General features: G+C 42.9%; 1 protein-coding gene across 1 annotated transcript in view; it reads right to left on the reverse strand.

Moving 5' to 3' along the window:
- The window catches only part of TRPM1 (transient receptor potential cation channel subfamily M member 1), a 109,766-nt gene that overhangs the window by 21,890 nt on the left and 70,279 nt on the right, over window positions 1–17,597 (reverse strand). The window contains exons 20-22 of the mRNA XM_088445553.1: window positions 8,815–8,943; window positions 4,288–4,539; window positions 3,401–3,575 (exon numbers count right to left, since the gene is read on the reverse strand). Of these exons, the coding sequence (XP_088301679.1) occupies window positions 3,401–3,575; window positions 4,288–4,539; window positions 8,815–8,943 (556 nt within the window). The remainder of the gene's footprint in view (window positions 1–3,400; window positions 3,576–4,287; window positions 4,540–8,814; window positions 8,944–17,597) is intronic.

A 17,597-nucleotide genomic window follows, 5' to 3' on the forward strand; every position in this document is an offset into this window, starting at 1 on the left:
TTCCCTTCAACTTTCTGTAGTGCAGGGCAAACGATTTTGGGTGTACACACTGATAGATATCCATGATAGATATTTCAGTGAAGTCATCTCTTAACATGCAAATCATGTTGAAATCGTCCAAGGTGGCCTCCATGTATGGGCGACCATTGTTATCGTCCATGTGGGAACGCGCATCGTTAGTCATTCGTTTATCATTCGCTGCTTAAAAATTAACGATATAAACGATTTATCATTGATCAATATAGTTCATATAATTCATTAAAATCGTACCATGTGTACGCACCATGACAGTTTGTGAATTCGCTATAAGCACTACAACTTAATTTCACAAAGTCATCCATTATTAGAGAATTTGTAAATAGAAAAGAATTGAAACTTATGTGTGGAGGAAGCATCTACAGTAAAATAGATGTCTGGCAGATGATCAAGCTTAATCTTCTGTAATATTTTTACTAAGACAACTCTAAGAACTTGGGACATCCACATTGGGCTTTCCATTGTTAAATATTTAAGGTGTACGATTTGTTAGTAAACATAACTCTACATAAAACAAACTACTCAAGATATTCGTGAGCATGCCTACATTGCTTAATTTATTGCCTATCTTGTTTATGGAAAACAGGGCAGTGTGATTTGTTTTATAAAGCTACAGATCAAAACATTTATTTAATTTATTATAAGATTTGCTTTACGCTGTTCCACTGACTGTTATGCGGATGATGATTGCCACATAAGGGTTTGCACCATGTTATCCAAGAAAGAAAGTAAACCTAATAACATTTACATAATTAATGTCTACTAGAGTCAGTGTAACATTTAAATATTTTTAGTACAAGTGTACGTTTGCATAAAATATACTGTATACAGGCTTATTCAAATTCATTATGGTTCTATAACTTGATAACACCATTTATTTAAATGAATCTCAATATGCAGACATATCTTATAAAGCAGTCCCATACAATTTAGAGATTATTTGATGAAGGCAAAATCTTGAACATTCAAGGCACTTCTCCAAAATTCACCATTTATACCTCTACAGTAGCTGAAGTATTTTTTATAAGCAACCACATGAAAACCCTACAGTTGACATACTGTACAAGGGCTGAATCTGAGTAGCTGGCCAGTATCATTGCGCAGTACTCTTGTGGATTTCAGTATGCACCAAAGAAAGAAATTGGCTTCTGCGCATGCGTCGGATCAGGTATCCACACGTGGACTAATGGTGCATACACACTAGACGATATGCTCCCTGAGCGATATCGTCTAGTGTGTCCCCGGCAGGCTGTGCTCAATGTCGTTCATGACATTGAGCACAGCCGCTGAACGATATCATTAGCGATATCGTTCAGCGCCGGGCTCTCTCACCCATTCCTTGACATGCAGCAACCTGACGAGGTCGTCAGGTTGGCCTGCATGTCAGCCCGATGAACGAGGATGACGAACGACCCGCGGGAACGCGCGTCGTCGTCATCGTTCATCTTTTTTGTGTTAAAAATGGACGATAAAGTGGACGACTGAACGATAACGATATCGTTATCGTTCAGTCGTCCACTTTAATCGCCCAGTGTGTACGCACCATTACTGCAGTAGAATGTACACATTGATCCATCTGTAGACAGACGACACAGAACTCTTCTGACTCATGGAAGTGTCATGGATGTCTAAGCCAATTTCCTTACTCAATCGTAGAGTGTGAATAGCGATGGGACCCACCCACCATGGGGCATGGGGCTGGTGTAAGTCCTGATACTAATGATGACAGCTGTGGCTGCAGACATAAGAACTGTGGGCGGGATAAGCTTCCACCTGCCGTCACACAGATTTTTAGTATACAGAGGCGGATTCTCACATTGGCATAAACTAGTATGCAGGCTGCCTCAGCCATACAGAACAGAGGCTGCAGATGCATCCAACTCATGCACAAATGTCTTCTAATGTGAGCCATACAACTACAGCCCAAATTCTCCATTCTGCTGATCCGACGGTCAGTGGTCATCATTGATCGGCGATCCATTGGCGGATCGGGGAAAAACAGCATGTTAAAATGCTTGGCTTGCTGGTCCTGAGCATTTTTTTGTTGGGATCGGTGAATTGAAGTTTTCCAGCATGTTGAATTTCCCCAATTCCCCCGACGCCTGCAGAACAGGGAACTGGGTCAATCCATTGCAGACGTATGAACCCAGTGACAGATATTTCATCCCAGAGTCTTTTAGATAATATCCCATGGCTGCGAGGACTGAAACGATTACATATATCTTGGAAATCAGCAGCACTCAATTGAACAAGTGATGCCTGCTAATAATGACCCATGGCTTATAGCACTTGTTAGGTTGGTGTTTTTGTCATTGTCCAACAGCATATTTCCTACACATTATTAAAAACAATATTTCTGGATCCAAAGCTCAGGAACAACATATTCCACCAACCACAGCAGGGAGGTACAAATAGAACAATTAGGGCTTCTGCCGACAGCAAGTTGTATATCAAGCTCTCATTCATTTTGAAAGATGAATTCAGGAGTAATGGACTGTCCCATAAAGTCCATGAACCTGTATGTAAAAATGGATTGACAGAGCATACAAGTTTCTTAATAAAGTGCACAATGGACCGGAAATGGAGGAACTAAGGACAGGTTCTACTTTCAACTTTCCATGTCCTGTTATTGGTTTATTGAGATGCATTGATAGTCAATTTTTTAATTGGACATATTTTCCCAAGCATAAAACCTGTTTTGGACCAGCCAAGATCCTCAATCTGTGCATGTGCATCCAGTTATATGTAAGGCTGCGTGAGTTAACAGAGCAAGGTGACTGTCGTTACTGAGTAAAGAGTCGCATCATGGGTGCCATTAAAAGTTTAGAAAGGTTTCCAACAAAATGAAGGTGCAATTTTAAGTGTCTTTGCAGATTGGTCATGTGTCCCTTGACACAGCCAGGAATGTCCCTCAACTTGTTCTCTATCCATTTCTTCATTGCATGTAAGGTTTCAACACTGCTCCACAAAACTAGGTACACTGCTGGTCTACTCAATACTTTGCAATTAACACTCTGCCTGTGTAAAATTCCGCTCCTCCACAAATGACAACACCTTGCCCTATAGACCCATGGCACTTGGACCAATTGCACTTCAGCAAATTAAGGAGCATCGATTGACTAAAAAAGGTTTTGTGCTGCGCCTTCACTGTTTTGCACTTTGGGAATGAGGCCCCATAGCTGCAAAATCAGGTGCAGTCATTTATCTAAAATATTTCATTTCAAGCTAAGATGCAGATGTCAATAAATAAAATATGCACATTGCAGGTTATGTATTTCAAATGAAAGCAGGTAATCTGTTCATTTAGATTGATCATCTGCCTGTGAAACAGGAAACAAAATCTTACTATGAACTCTAGTCTTACGGTCTATCTGGTCTGCAAACACCTCTCCGTATATCATCCAGTATGGCATGTAAAAGATGTTGCGGGCCAGCCTCCATGATGGCTCCTCATCAGGATGCAAAATGGCCTGCCGAGCCACTCCAAAGCTCATTAATACCACCAGCATGATGATCACGAAATACAGCATGTCAATCATCTACAAAATAACAAAATGAAAAAAGCCTTCACATGATGCATGTGCTTGTAATAAGTGGACAATGTACAGTAGAGATCCACACATAAAAAAACTAATCAAACACAAAAAAAAACAAAAAACAATGTAATGTTATAATAGTTTATTCACCATGAGGTAGATGGACACAATTGTTATCATGAACCAATATATTAGTAAAGGGCATTGATGGGGAATGTTGACTATAAAATCTATAAATGAGTAAAATTATCATAACTATTCTGGAGACTGCTAGGACCATTCTACGCGTTTCACTTTTATTTGACCTTGAGTGTCCCCAGTAGAATTTGAGTTCCCCAATTAATTATTTTTCACCCCAGAATTCACAATGAATTGACCATCATCATTCCATCTTTGTGTATAGACTATAAATTCCTCTAAATGCAATTTACAAATACAGTGCGGGATGGCCGTACCTCAGAGCAGTAAAGCAAAGTAGAACTTGAAGACCGAATCACTAGACCTATGCCAAGACTTATGCAAATTACAAAAACTTAGTTCTCTTAGTTCTAAGCTTTCTTAGCCCATGGCCAAAGGAAATTAAAATGCTGAATTCACCTTTTCTTGCTGTTCCATGTATGACAATACTCTATAATGCAGTATTACACTACCATCTATAGTGTAAATAATAAAGGCCTAAAGTCACTTGCTTTAATTAATCTTTGCATGCAATTACCATTTTTCCAATCATCATGACATATGGTCCAAGGTATTTGTTGACTCCAAAAATATCCAGGACTCGAATATACCAAAAGATGATATCAACACAGTAAATAACTCTACCATAACCCATATATGGCTGATTCTGCAGTCGAAGAATTGCTCCAATTATAAACACTGAAATAGCCACAAGATCAGTGATATTCCAATATTCTTGTAACCAAACCTTCACTTTCTGGCTTAGTTTTCCTGGTTCAGACATTAAAATCTGCAGATAAAGACAAAGTAGCATAATGTTAATTCAAACCTAAAACATAATTACACTGCACCAATAGTTCATTTAAATCACTATTGTACCAAATTAAACAGTGCAAAACAGTATAATTTATGTAAAATAAAAGCTGTAGTTCTGAGTGGCAGATGCATTTCACCTCTCTTTTTCTGCAACAACTGTCATTATCAGTCTCTTTCTCCTTCTGTGACTGTTTCCTATAAGAAGAGATCTGGAAATTAAAGTGCTACCCACTGCCGACAGCCTAAGAATTCACATCTAACCTTTTTCTAGGCTGTCCAATTTAAAGGGAAATGAGCTCAAACCAATTTTTACTACACTGGTGCCCCACATGGATGACATGATCACCAGACATTAACACCCTGCATTAAAGAAAGCATTAAGCAGCCATGGATGGGGGTTAGATGTTCTATGTCAATACCTCATTTGAAAGAGGATTATCCCTACTAGTATTATGTGGTGATCACAAGACTACTTACACAGAAAATTAAACTTTCCAGGAATGGGGTAGGTTATAGAGTCCAGATCTCTCCAATCCCGGCTGACAGAGACTCACTGAACTTGATGCATTAGGTTGTCTACTTTTCAAATTGGTGTGCCTTGTTGGGTTACCATGTTATTGTGCACATTTTATGTATGTCATTCAAACTAGGGATGTGCGCCGGACCATTTTTGCCGGATTTGGATTTGGTTCTAATTCGTCGTCCGGCTTTGGATTTGGATTTGGATTTGCCAAACTGCGGTGACTGGCTTTGGATTTGGATTTGGATTTGGATTTTTTTTACAAAAATTGACAAAAAAGCTAAAATCACATAAATTGGTCTTTTTTTTCTTCCTAGAGTATTATTAACCTCAATAACATTAATTTCCAGTCAATTTAGACCATATCACAGCTTATAATATTGTTTTCAACATTATTGGCCAAAGGTTGCAGTGAGCTGACTGGTTACTAAGCGACAAAGCAGCGGCACAATGACACAGACACCACAGTATAAAGCACATCTATGACACATTGCCACACAGCAGTGGCAGAAATGAAAAGTAGTGCACCCACCCAGTGGGTACGGCCAGCAGAGTCACAGTACTTGTTTACATAGTGGGCTACGGCCCAAAGAGTCACAGTGCACAATCTTATTCACATTACACCGCACATAGGGCCTGATTCACATTACACCATAAAGTAGTGTCTCTTATTTATGTTACGACACACAGTAGTGCCCCTTTTACACAATGCCCACAGTAGTGCCCCTTTTACACAATGCCCACAGTAGCGGTGTCCCTTACACAATGCCCCCAGCAGTGGTGCCCCCTATGCAGTCCCCTTAGTAGTAGGGTCCCCTATACAGTGCCCCCAGTAGTATGCCCCCCAGTAGTATGCCCCCCATTAGCATGCCACCCAGTAGTATGCCCCCCATTAGCAGGCCCCCCAGTAGTATGCCCCCCATTAGCATGCCACCCAGTAGTATGCCCCCCATTAGCAGGCCCCCCCAGTAGTATGCCCCCCATTAGCAGCCCCCCCCAGTAGTATGCCCCCATTAGCAGCCCCCCCAGTAGTATGGCCCCCCCAGTAGTATGGCCCCCCCAGTAGTAGGCTGCCCCAGTAGCAGGCCCCCCTCAGTAGTAGGCTGCCCCAGTAGTAGCCCCCCTGTAGTATGGCCCCCCCTGTTGTATGGCCCCCCAGTAGTAGTAAGCCCCCCAGTAGTATGCCCCCACAGTAGTATGGCCCCCCCAGTAGCAGGCCCCTCAGTAGTATGGCCCCCCCAGTAGCGGACCCCCCCCAGTAGTATAGCCCCCCCCAGTAGCAGGCCCCTCAGTAGTATGGACGCCCAGTAGCAGACCCACCCAGTTGTATAGCCCCCCCAGTAGCAGACCCCCCCAGTAGTATAGCCCCCCCAGTAGCAGCCCCCCCCAGTAGCAGACCCCCCCAGTAGCAGACCCCCCTCAGTAGCGCCCCCGGTCCTTTCACAACTTTCACAAGTTAAAAAAAAAAAAAAACTTACCTGATTCCTGATTCCCCGCTCCCGCGCCGTCGGCTCTGCTGAGCCTGTCACACACTGCGGAGGGAGCCGGAAGACGGAGCTCATGTGTGAGCTCCAGCCGGATCCCTCCGTGCAGCAGCCAATGAGAGTCTGTGTGACTCTCATTGGCTGCTGTAACAAACACACAGCTGCCGCTGGCGGCTGTGTGTTTGTATCTGTGTAGGGTAGAGCGCTATCACAGCGCTCTGCCCTACACAATAGGAGACCTGATGTCGGATTCTCTAGTGAGAATCCGACATCAGGCGGCCGCCGTTCGGCCCCGAACGGGGATCCGAGTCAGGCAGTGAACACCCGAACAGGGTTCGGGTGGACTCGGATCCCCAATGTTCGGAGCGGTTCGGATTCCACAGAATCCGAACAGCTCATCTCTAATTCAAACTAGTAAAAAAATAAAACCTAAAACACATTAATATTTTCAATTGTAGTTTTATTATGAAAACCTATGTGTAGAATCCTGCTTTTTGCTGTTTTGAAAACCCACACATATTTTTTTGTAATTTTGGGTAGAGTATCACATTTAAAAAAACAAAAGCAAAAAAGCCCCAAAGTATAATTTGGGTTGATACTACAAAAGCAAAGCACTGATCTTGATATTTTTTGTGGTACATTGTATTTATCTTCTGATACTATACCCTCTCAGTGGTTCCGATACCAGCCTAATAATTCTCTCATTATTTGTCCAATAACCTTTGGCAAGACAATTAAAAGCAGAAATTAGGGTTGAAGAAGGTAACCATTGTTTACTGTTGTTTCTAGGGGTGACTGCACTATTGGATCTCTCACGCCTTCTCTGCGATCAGCAAGAGGAGGAACAGCAGAGTCCATATGCAGATCTTCTATCCCCTTCCTTTTACTTTTTTTCTTTGTTACTAATTTTATTGTATTTTGTGCCTCAATTTGATATCATAAGGTATACAATTGAGTAATTATTCCTATTATGCTAATACCTGGTGTTTTTTATGATTGTCGTACATGTTTTATGTTGTTTTCTGTGATATAAACTTTTCTCTATATTTCGCCTTCACTAAGAATTCTGGGTTGTCTTAATCTAGTTTCCGTTCTTCCCTTACTCTCTGACACTCTTCATTCACCCTTATTATACATCTTTTCTGATGTCTATGTTAGTCGTTTTTAAATGACTTTTTTCAATTCATTAAAAGTTATGTGTTAACTACAATTACTTATTCTCAGCTATAATAGTGCACCCTTTACAGAGTTCTGTACTTGGTTCCTTCAGCAGCCAATACCTCCTTTTTCTCAACTATATTACAACTCTGGGTAGCACCACCACCATTATCTATCAGTGAATACTAACAGTTACTTTGAATTATTTGGGTGGCTATAGCATACATATTATCCGATTATCCTCATATACAGATCTTTTTGATCTGTACGGTGATTAGTTTCCTCTGTTCCCCATAATCAACTTAAAACTTATTTCTCATATCCTGTGCGGACTGTGAACCTTTTGACAAAGGCATGTTTGTATGTAAAATAATTTTAAGACAAACTTTTTGTCATACTTTTTTTATAAGCAGTGTATCTTTTTGTTGTAATATTGTTTTTTTCTCACTTAAAGGTCTATATCAGTGGTTCCAAAACTTTTTTGAATCACGGCGCCCTAGTGCATCAGCATTGTTTTCACGGCACCCCTAAGCCAAAAGTATGTAATTAAGAAATTCAGAAAAAAATACAGTGAAGTAGTAAAGTGAAGTAAATTGTGCTGACCTGTCATCCTTAGGTGCAGTTATGTGGTGGTGGACAGGTTTGTGCTTCTGCTTGTCCACATATTTACATTACATTGACCATAAATAATTTGATTTGGTGCTGGACCACCAGCCTGAGGCTCCCCTACAAGTGTCCTGAGGCACTCCAGGGTGCCGCGGCGCACAGTTTGGGAACCACTGGCCTATATATCAAATAATATTTGTGGAAATTCCCCTGAAAACCAGTACCCGCAAATATTACGTTTCCCCTAGATTTAACATGGAGGGACCACAGCAGATATCGTCGATATTTACCGTGGTCCCTCCATTTCCAACAGCAAAAGCATCCACAGGCTGCCAGATTTATCAAGCTTTGAAATGCTTGGTCCCTGCAGCTAAGGCCATCTTCAGATGACAGCAATAAAAAATTTACAATTCATAAGTGATAAATATGCCCTTTAGGTGAAATTCTTTTTATTAAAGAAAAACAATAAAAGAGTTCTCACCTCTCTCACTTTCTCTAGTCCAAGAGTTAGGATGTAGGAAATGACAATCCATTCCTGCAATGAAGGCCATCGCTCCATCTTCACCAAAATTATATAATTAAATAACAGCAAATATCCTAAGTACGAAATCTGGAAAATAAAATAATATTTTTGTATTCTTCCAATGTAATACTCATCATGGTAAATATTGGTAAAATTGATTATATACATTCATTGAATCTATTGTTTTTTTTAATTATATTTACATGTAACTTTTTTTTTAAATGCACAAGTAATATTCTTATTAAATTTTATTATATTAAATTAGGGCTAAATATTATATACACATTAAGAGGAAAGATATTGTTTTAGGGTAAATCGTCCAGTGAATGAACATTTGAGGAAATTCTCTTGTTTAAGATGACGATGTATGTAGCTAACACAACAGATTGTAGTTTGATTTATGTACCATCATTATTATTATATCTACTTTTTAAAGAAATTGTGGTTTAAAGATTGCAGTAATAGAATTTTACAACCAAGAAACAGGAGAGCTGCAGAAATGACTAGTAACTGAACACACAAAGCCAGCAAATGAACATGCAAGACCAGTGCATGAACAATGCAACTTACTTTAATATAACAAAGGCAACAGGTCAATTTACTTCAATGGTATGTTAAATCGAAGTACAAGATACTACAAGTAGATTAATAATAATTGAAGAAAAAGAAAATTTGATGTTTACATGCTGTTAAACATCTTTTTTGCCTATATTTAAGTTTTTCTGGAACACTTTATAATCCATATCCCTTGAACCAGTAATATCTGGAACAATTATTTTTTCCTTCACCATGTTACTGTCGTACCACATTCGTTCCTCTTTCTCAGGCCATTTCCAACAAGTCAAACCCGACATGGTCATGGTGCTCACTTCCACTTAGTTATGGATTTTATATTTCACTTTTCCTGGATAAAACTCTCCCTTATATTCTACAATAACATAGTTGTTAATATAAAGTTTTGACCATGTGTTGACCTCCATTTATATTCTCTTCATTAGAGTTCTCACCTGAATTCACAAGGGAAAATTCAGTTGTTTTTGTGCGCCCAATCACCTGTCTAAACTGATGGGGTGATATTCAACTGTTTTAATTTTTCGCACATGTTGCTCCCAAATAGACCAGATTTAGCTGCATAAAGCAGCTAAACCCATCTAAAGTCTTGCTTAGCACACGCACACAACATTTTTGGTGTAAAAAAGAGGGACTTTCTACGATTTCTGCTCGCTACCTCAGGAAGGTGCGAGCAGAAATCATGCATCCATGCCTGATGGGCGTACAAAAACAATTGAATTTTCCTATGTTATGTTTTTTCCATTTGGTATAAATAAACATAAAGTAGCCTTGGTTTTAAGGAATAAACAACAATAAACTGTAAAAACACAATCATTGAACACTTTCTTCATTTACTGAAAAAAAAAACTGATCATGATATCCAGTAAAGTAAATGAACACCACACTCTTACCTTATCCAAGGCTACAGGGCTGACAACAGAAATCTTGGGGCCCCCGCACACTCATGGTTTTGGTGCCCCTTATCCACTCCCAGTAGATACATGCAGGTCGGCCATTGGCTAATCCCCAACTGTCTCTTCAGCCTCATCCCCAACTGTGTCTTTCAATCATATCCCTCCATGTCTCTCCAGCCTCTTCCCTGCCTGTGTTGCACCAGCCTCAACCCATGTCTCTGCAGCCTCATTCTCGCCTGTGTTGCTCCAGCACCAGGGCTGGCCTTAGCCCAAAGTTTTTGGTAAGCGAGTATATTTTTTGGCGCCCCCCTTTGCAGTGCCCCTTTTACAGTGCCCCCGGTAGTAAGCCCCTAATATAGGGCCCCCAGTAGTGGTACCCCTTATGCAGTGCCCCTAGTAGTAGTGCCCCAGTAGTAGCCCCCCTTATAGTGCCCCCAGCAGTAATCCACCCTTGTAGTGCCCCCAGTAGTAGCCCCCCTTTGTAGTGCCCCCGGTAGTAGCCCCCCTTGTAGTGCCCCCAGTAGTAGCCCCCCCAGTAGAGATAAACGTAATAAAAATAAAAAAAAACACTTACCTGGGGTCCCCACAGACTGGGGCATATGTATGAATCGCCACAGTGGCATCAGCACATGTTATGTGCGCTGATACCGGTTCTGCCCCATGTATGATTGGGGTACTGGCCGGTAAATGATAGAGACGCTATGTCATTATCGGTGCTGCTATTTACAAGATAGCAGTGCCGATAGACTGGGCTAAGTATGAACGGTCAGCCTGACTGTTCCACCAGCTGCAGCCATCGCGGTATGCATGCTCAGTGGAGCCAACCAGGACTGAGACACAGTGTATTTGCACTAGGCTGATGCCCTGTGTCCTCTAGCTGGGAACGCCAGAGGGGGGAGTTATCACTCCCTTGCTTCGGCTGATGAGATGTAATTAGATCTGATCGTTGGTACTTCCTGCTTTCCTCGTTAAAGAGGTGAAGCAGGAAGCATTATAGCTGCACAATAATACATCTCCCCAAATTTCCCCATACTCCCCACATATAATATATAAAATCAGAGTACAGCATTTAGCTGTCTCCGCTCTGGTCCTCTACAGGTGCTTAGCCGAGGAGCTTCACCACACCACAGTCAGAGTCTCGTGAGATGAAGACGTTATCTGCGACACAGTATCTGGTCGAACCAGAGACAAAGCTGCAACACAGAGAAGAGCAGAGTCGGACGCCCAAAGGCACCATTATACTCAGTTCCTCTGTGGCTCGTCCTCAGAATTCCCCAAAAAGTGGAGCACAGCTGTGCGACTATTGTAACAGAGTAATGAGCTGAACTAGGGAACTGACAGCTAGGTAGCTCGCTTCCCCTCTCTCCCAATCAAATTTCAGGAAATATATACATATATATATTATATATATATAATATATACATTACACACACACACACACTTAAATACTGAGTGTTTGTATGTATATATATATATATATTTACACACATGAGTCCATAAATATATAGCTATATATATCTCAAAATGGACATGGCCACTCCAAATATCCAAGTCTCTTTGTTTTCCATAAGTAAATATATTTGCAATATACACTCAGTTTGTGTGTATTTGTGTATATATATATATATATATATATATATATATATACAAATATATATATTTTTTTTCATATTGATAGGGGCCCCCACAGACGTTAATCTGGTCCTGGATATATCTGTAGATAGATATAGCTATAGCTGTAGATATAAATGTGTATATAGCTATAGGCTACAGTATCAACAGATATAGCTGTACAGCTGACTGCTGTAGGTAAAGCTATATCTATGAGTATGTCTTTAAGTTGCATAAACATATTTAATCCTGTAGGCATTATGGGGTTCATCATAAATATATGTAGGTAGCAAACATCGATCAATGCTTATTTAAGTGATAGAAACTATTTTATGGCCACAATTAACATAGCCAATAGGACTTGTCATGGCAGCCGAGTGTTGCCTGCAGGTGCAGTAAGGGCGGCTGAGTTTGTCACACCAGTGTTTATCTCGCATTTTTGTTATATCCCAGATGGGGCATGGCCTCACTACAGCTAAATCTACAGATGTAGATATATCTATGTTGAATATGCCTCTAGCCACCTATCATATAGCTATATCTATCTATAGGGCTTAAACATGCCAATGGTGTGATTTTATAGATATAGCTAGCATATATTTCTATAGCTATTTATCTATAAAACCACACCATTACCATGTTTAAGCCCTATGGATAGATATAGCTATATGATAGCCTAGGGGGTCAACTTATATTTGGTAATATATTATATATACACTTATAGATATATAATCTATAAGTCAACACCATATGCAGGTTTAAGCCCTGCCCCAGGGCCAGGCCAGTACCTCATCACTTGATGAGAGTAATTTTCTGGGAGTGCAACACACACACTGACACTGTCACTGTCAGTCTGTCACAGACACAGACACTGATACACTGACAGTTTTATATAAACTTACCAGCCAGGTAGCACTGGGCCAGTAGGGATGTGGTTAGATACCCTGCCCGAATCCTGGTGACGGCGCCTGGAGGCCCAGGAGGGCAGTTCTGCCGCTCCAGCCCACAGAACAATGATTTAAGTAAGATGGGCGCTGGCGCTGTGGCGCCAATGTAACTACTCCCAAGTCCCGACTGTCTGACACCTATCCAAGCACGGGCCGCGGCTCCCGTCCCAGCCTTCAGCACCGCGCTCCCGAGTCCCCCCCTAGCCTTCACCACCCACCGCGCTCCAGGTCCCAGCCTTGTTCAGCACTGTTCTCCCGAGTCCCGCTCTAGCCTTTACCACCGCGCTCCCCTTCAGCACTCGGTGAACAACGCGCTCCCGCCCTAGCGTGCGACCTGCGACCTTGCGGCGTGACGTCATGACGTCACGCCGCATACTCACCATCAGACGGCCGCCCAGTAGAACCGCGGGGCAGCTGTGTGATAGTGACACAGTCTGCCCGCGGTCAGCCCTCTCCTCTGCTGGCTAAATTAGTGAATTAATAAATCAGCATGGTCGCGGCCGCGGCGCCCTTCACTGTGTGGCGTCTTACGCGGGCGCGTACCATGCGTAGTCATAAAACCGGCCCTGTCCAGCACCATACATGTGTCTCCAGCCTCTTCCCCCTATGTCTCTCTATCTCCAACCATCCACTCATCTCCCCTGTGTCTCTCGGAATCATTATCATCCAACCCATTTCGCTCATCTTCATTCCTCACCCATCTCTCAGCTTCATTTCCCACCCCTCTCTTAGTTTCACTGCCCCACCCTGTGTCTCTCAGCCTCACCCCAGCCTCTGTGTCTCTCAGCATCACCACAGCCCCTGTGCCTCTTAGCCTGTCCCTCAGACCCTGTGTCTTTCAGCCTCACCCCAGCCCCTGTGTATCTCAGCCTCAAACCTAGCTCCTGCGTCTCTAAGTCTCACCCCAGCCCCTGTGTCTCACAGCCTCATCCGCCCACCTCGTGTCTCATAGCCTAACCCCACCCGGTGTCTCAGAGCCCAAGCCCCTGTGTCTTACAGCCCCAGCCCTGTGTCTTCATCTCCATCTGCCACTGCCACTTCAGCTCCAGCCCCCCCAACCACCGTCTGAACCGCATCATTTCAGCTCCCCTAACCACCACCTGAAATGTGTCTTTCTACCCTAGCCAACACTTATCTGCTGCCTGCTGTTCCTCTTCTCTAAAGGCTCGTCGGGACTGGCTCTTCTCTGACCTAGTGGCGTGACGTCATGCGCACTGCACCAGCACCAAAAAAACTTTATTGTACCGAGCTGCTGCTGCCGGGCCTCCCTCTCTCACTCTGTCTCTGACTGTGCCCTGCTGAATACAGCAGAGGCAACAGGCAAGGGGGACACAAGTCCAGGTATAAGTGTCTCCTTTCTACCTCCCTGCTGCCAGGCCTGCAACGCTATCCATGTAGTTTTTCACCACAGGGTATACAATTCTAAACCTATTAAAGCCTTTACCCACATGCATTGAGGTATATACACTGTACATTGTTATTTTATAGTGTTTATAGTACAAATTAGGCAGTGTATTTTGAGAGCAAAGCAGCTCAGACTCATTCAAACCAGAAACAGAAATACATTGGCAACCTAGTCATGGGACTTCAGGATCCAATAAGAATCCATCAGACACCAGAAGGTTTCAAAGCATACAATGAGACACTTGTCATGATTATCTTAGAAAATGAATGCTTCTTTTGATACTTTAAAATTTTAAAATGTTAATTTACTTGTAGTGTTCATTCTGTCAACCTATAAGGAAAATGTTTAAACCTTGGAAAAAATGCCGGTTGGTGGCAAAATGTATATAGGGTCTCTGTGCAAAGAGATGCATGATAATAACATAGATTATTCTGTGCTTGTGTAATCCCCCTTAATATGATTTGGAAAGCATTACCGAAAGGTCAGATTGTTTACCACTGGTATCAAGTTAACTCTGATCTGACTTAAGAAAGGATCTCAAATAGATACATTGCTTCAATATTATGAATTGGATCAAAAAATATATGGGATAATGCCCCACTACTGTGAGATATAATAACAATATAATATAATATGATATAATATAATACAAATTGAATTTGTAGAAAATATTAGTAGTTTTTGACTAATAAACATATCAATAAAATGTATTTGAGTCAAAAGTAACTTGCCTTAAATCTGTTTTTGTGTGAGAGGATTGTGTTGTTATGTGACAGCATGTACGGTAGGGCAAGGCAGTAAGTACACTGTATGGGTAATCGTAAATGCAAAGCTTTTGTGATCTTCAGATGGCCTTAGCCCATTAACTGCAAAGGAGCAGCCTTGCTGGAGAGGGATATTGCAGGTGATTTAAATGCACATCTCGTCCTTTTACACATTGCGCATGCGCATCGGGAAAACCACATATGAGCATTTGCTGCCCGTTGCCCAGAGGTGCAAGTTAAGTGATATGTGAGCACTTTACTTCTTACCGCAAGCCGGGATGGGCTCTTATCGGAGCCCATATACTAACGCTTTTTTAAGTGTAAAAAGAATCCTTATTGCCGTAATATACATTATAATAAATATACCCCTTTGTATGACACATTTTGTTTTGTAGGAGGCAGACCATTACATTTGATGAGAATATTTATCTGCAACAGTGGCATAACGAGGGCAGGCGAGCAGGACACGTGCTGTGGGAGCCAGCAGAGGGGACCCCACCGGCCAGGGCAATGTACAGTGTGGAGATGTGTTCCACTGTAGCAACCAGTGCTTGGATCAAGTGTGTGATCCCAGCACCGGAAGTCCTGCAGCCTGGTGAGATGTGTACCCAGCAGAGCAGCGGCTGCCGCTGGGACAGGAGGTGACATCTGGCACCAGCCACGAGCTGCACGCTCACGGACTGGGGGCCATTGAGAAGCGTGGCAATTTGGTTTCGGCACCAACTGTGAGCCAATCACGACTCGCAGACTGCACGCCTGGCTCGAGGAAGAGCCGCACCCTGTGCAGAGAGGGACTCCGACGCCTCCTTACCCTACGTCCAAAAAGGGGGGTGGCCTAAGTACTATAAACCACGGCCCCTAAATTATGCTAATTGGGGGCATGTCCGTATGGCATGCCTCCCATTTAACATCAGGCTGGGGCGAGCCCAGCACGCCTTCAGTAGCTGGGCTGCCCCCAGCCTTCTCCTTGCACCGAATGGATGCTACGTGCATACGCGCGGCATCCAGAGCAGGATTTAGACCTCATGGGGCCCTAGGCAAGATACCATTTTGGGGCCCCCCTGCCTCAAACAATCCATAGCACTTTATTTGCATTCCTGATTCATGCAAAGCATCTCTACCCTAATCCTGACCCTAACTCAACCCTAAACTCAAACCTGACCCTAACCATAACCTCTAACCCTAATACCCTAACCGCTAAACCCTACCCCAACCCATCTCTAATACCCCAACTCAAACACCTAACCTGACCCTAATACCCTAACCCAAACTGATACACCAACCCTAATACCTTATCCCTAATGCCAAAACCCAAACTAAACCTAATATCCTAAGGTTATACTCCTCATTATCCATTGAATACATCACATAAGCCTGAGAAGTGCTAAGGATTAGAAGGTAGCTGCGAGGTGGCATCTGCAGCGGGGGTTGTGGTGTGGCCATGCCCAGTATTGTGTGTGACTGTGTGCAATGATGGGGATGAGTCATCACCATTACACCCCCCCCCCCTTTTATTTTAAAGTACACTATAGGATTTATTTTTGTAATGGTAGGTGGGGAGTGGACAGGACTGCATTATAGTATAGTATATATTAAATACCTAACATGAAAATAGCATCATCCTGGATTGATGTACTAATAATACTAATAATATCATGATCATAATAATGTATATTACTATATGCTTGTAATATAAGGCAGTCCTGTCCACTTCCCAGACCCCATCTACCATAAAAAATAAATCCTACATAATTCAATCTATATTAGAGTAGTTGAGAATAGCACAGCACTTGACCCTACCTACCTGGCTGCTGTGATTCAATGAGATCTGGATCCTTAGTCACTGTCTCACTCAGTCAGACTCTGCCTTGGCCTGTCCCTCTGCTCCTTGCTGGGTGCCACCGATGCATGCTGCTGGTGGCAAGCTGCAAGCCTGGCAGTCAGTGGCAGAGGCTGCTGTGCTGGGGGTGGGCTGGAGCTAGATGGGGCTGGTCAGAGGATCCGGTGACCCTCGTCCTCCCTCTTATGCACAGTCACTCTGTTACAATTCAGACAGTGGTGCCGCAGTGGGACTCTATAAGCGGGTCCTCGTGACATCTTGATGTCATGCAGTACTCGAACAGTGCTCCTCTGGGAGCATTTTGACCAGCCAGATTTCTTGGGGAAAAGGGGCCCGTCTAGGGCCCCACGAGTCAAAAGGGGCCCATCCACGGGCCCCTTGGGACTCGTGGGGCCCTAGGCGAGTGCCTAGGTTGCCTTGTGGGAAATCCGGGCCTGGCGACATCCATTCCTCTACCCTGGGGCTGACACAATAAATGGGTGGGGGGCATTTTTCAATTTGCACTGGGTGCCAAAACCCCTAGTTATGCCCCCTGATCTGCAAGCCCAATACAACTGCACCCCTTGTGCATACTTTTCCTTACCTATCTACTACATATCCCACATAGCCAACTCACAGGTTAAAGTGCAGGTGAGCATGGTATATGCTCTGTGATAAGACATTACTATCCAGGTTTATTCAAACCTTCATCTGTATGAAATGATTGTT

This window comes from Taudactylus pleione, unplaced genomic scaffold, assembly GCF_031769625.1.
Source record: "Taudactylus pleione unplaced genomic scaffold, aTauple2 ptg000019l, whole genome shotgun sequence".
Lineage (NCBI taxonomy): Eukaryota > Metazoa > Chordata > Amphibia > Anura > Myobatrachidae > Taudactylus > Taudactylus pleione.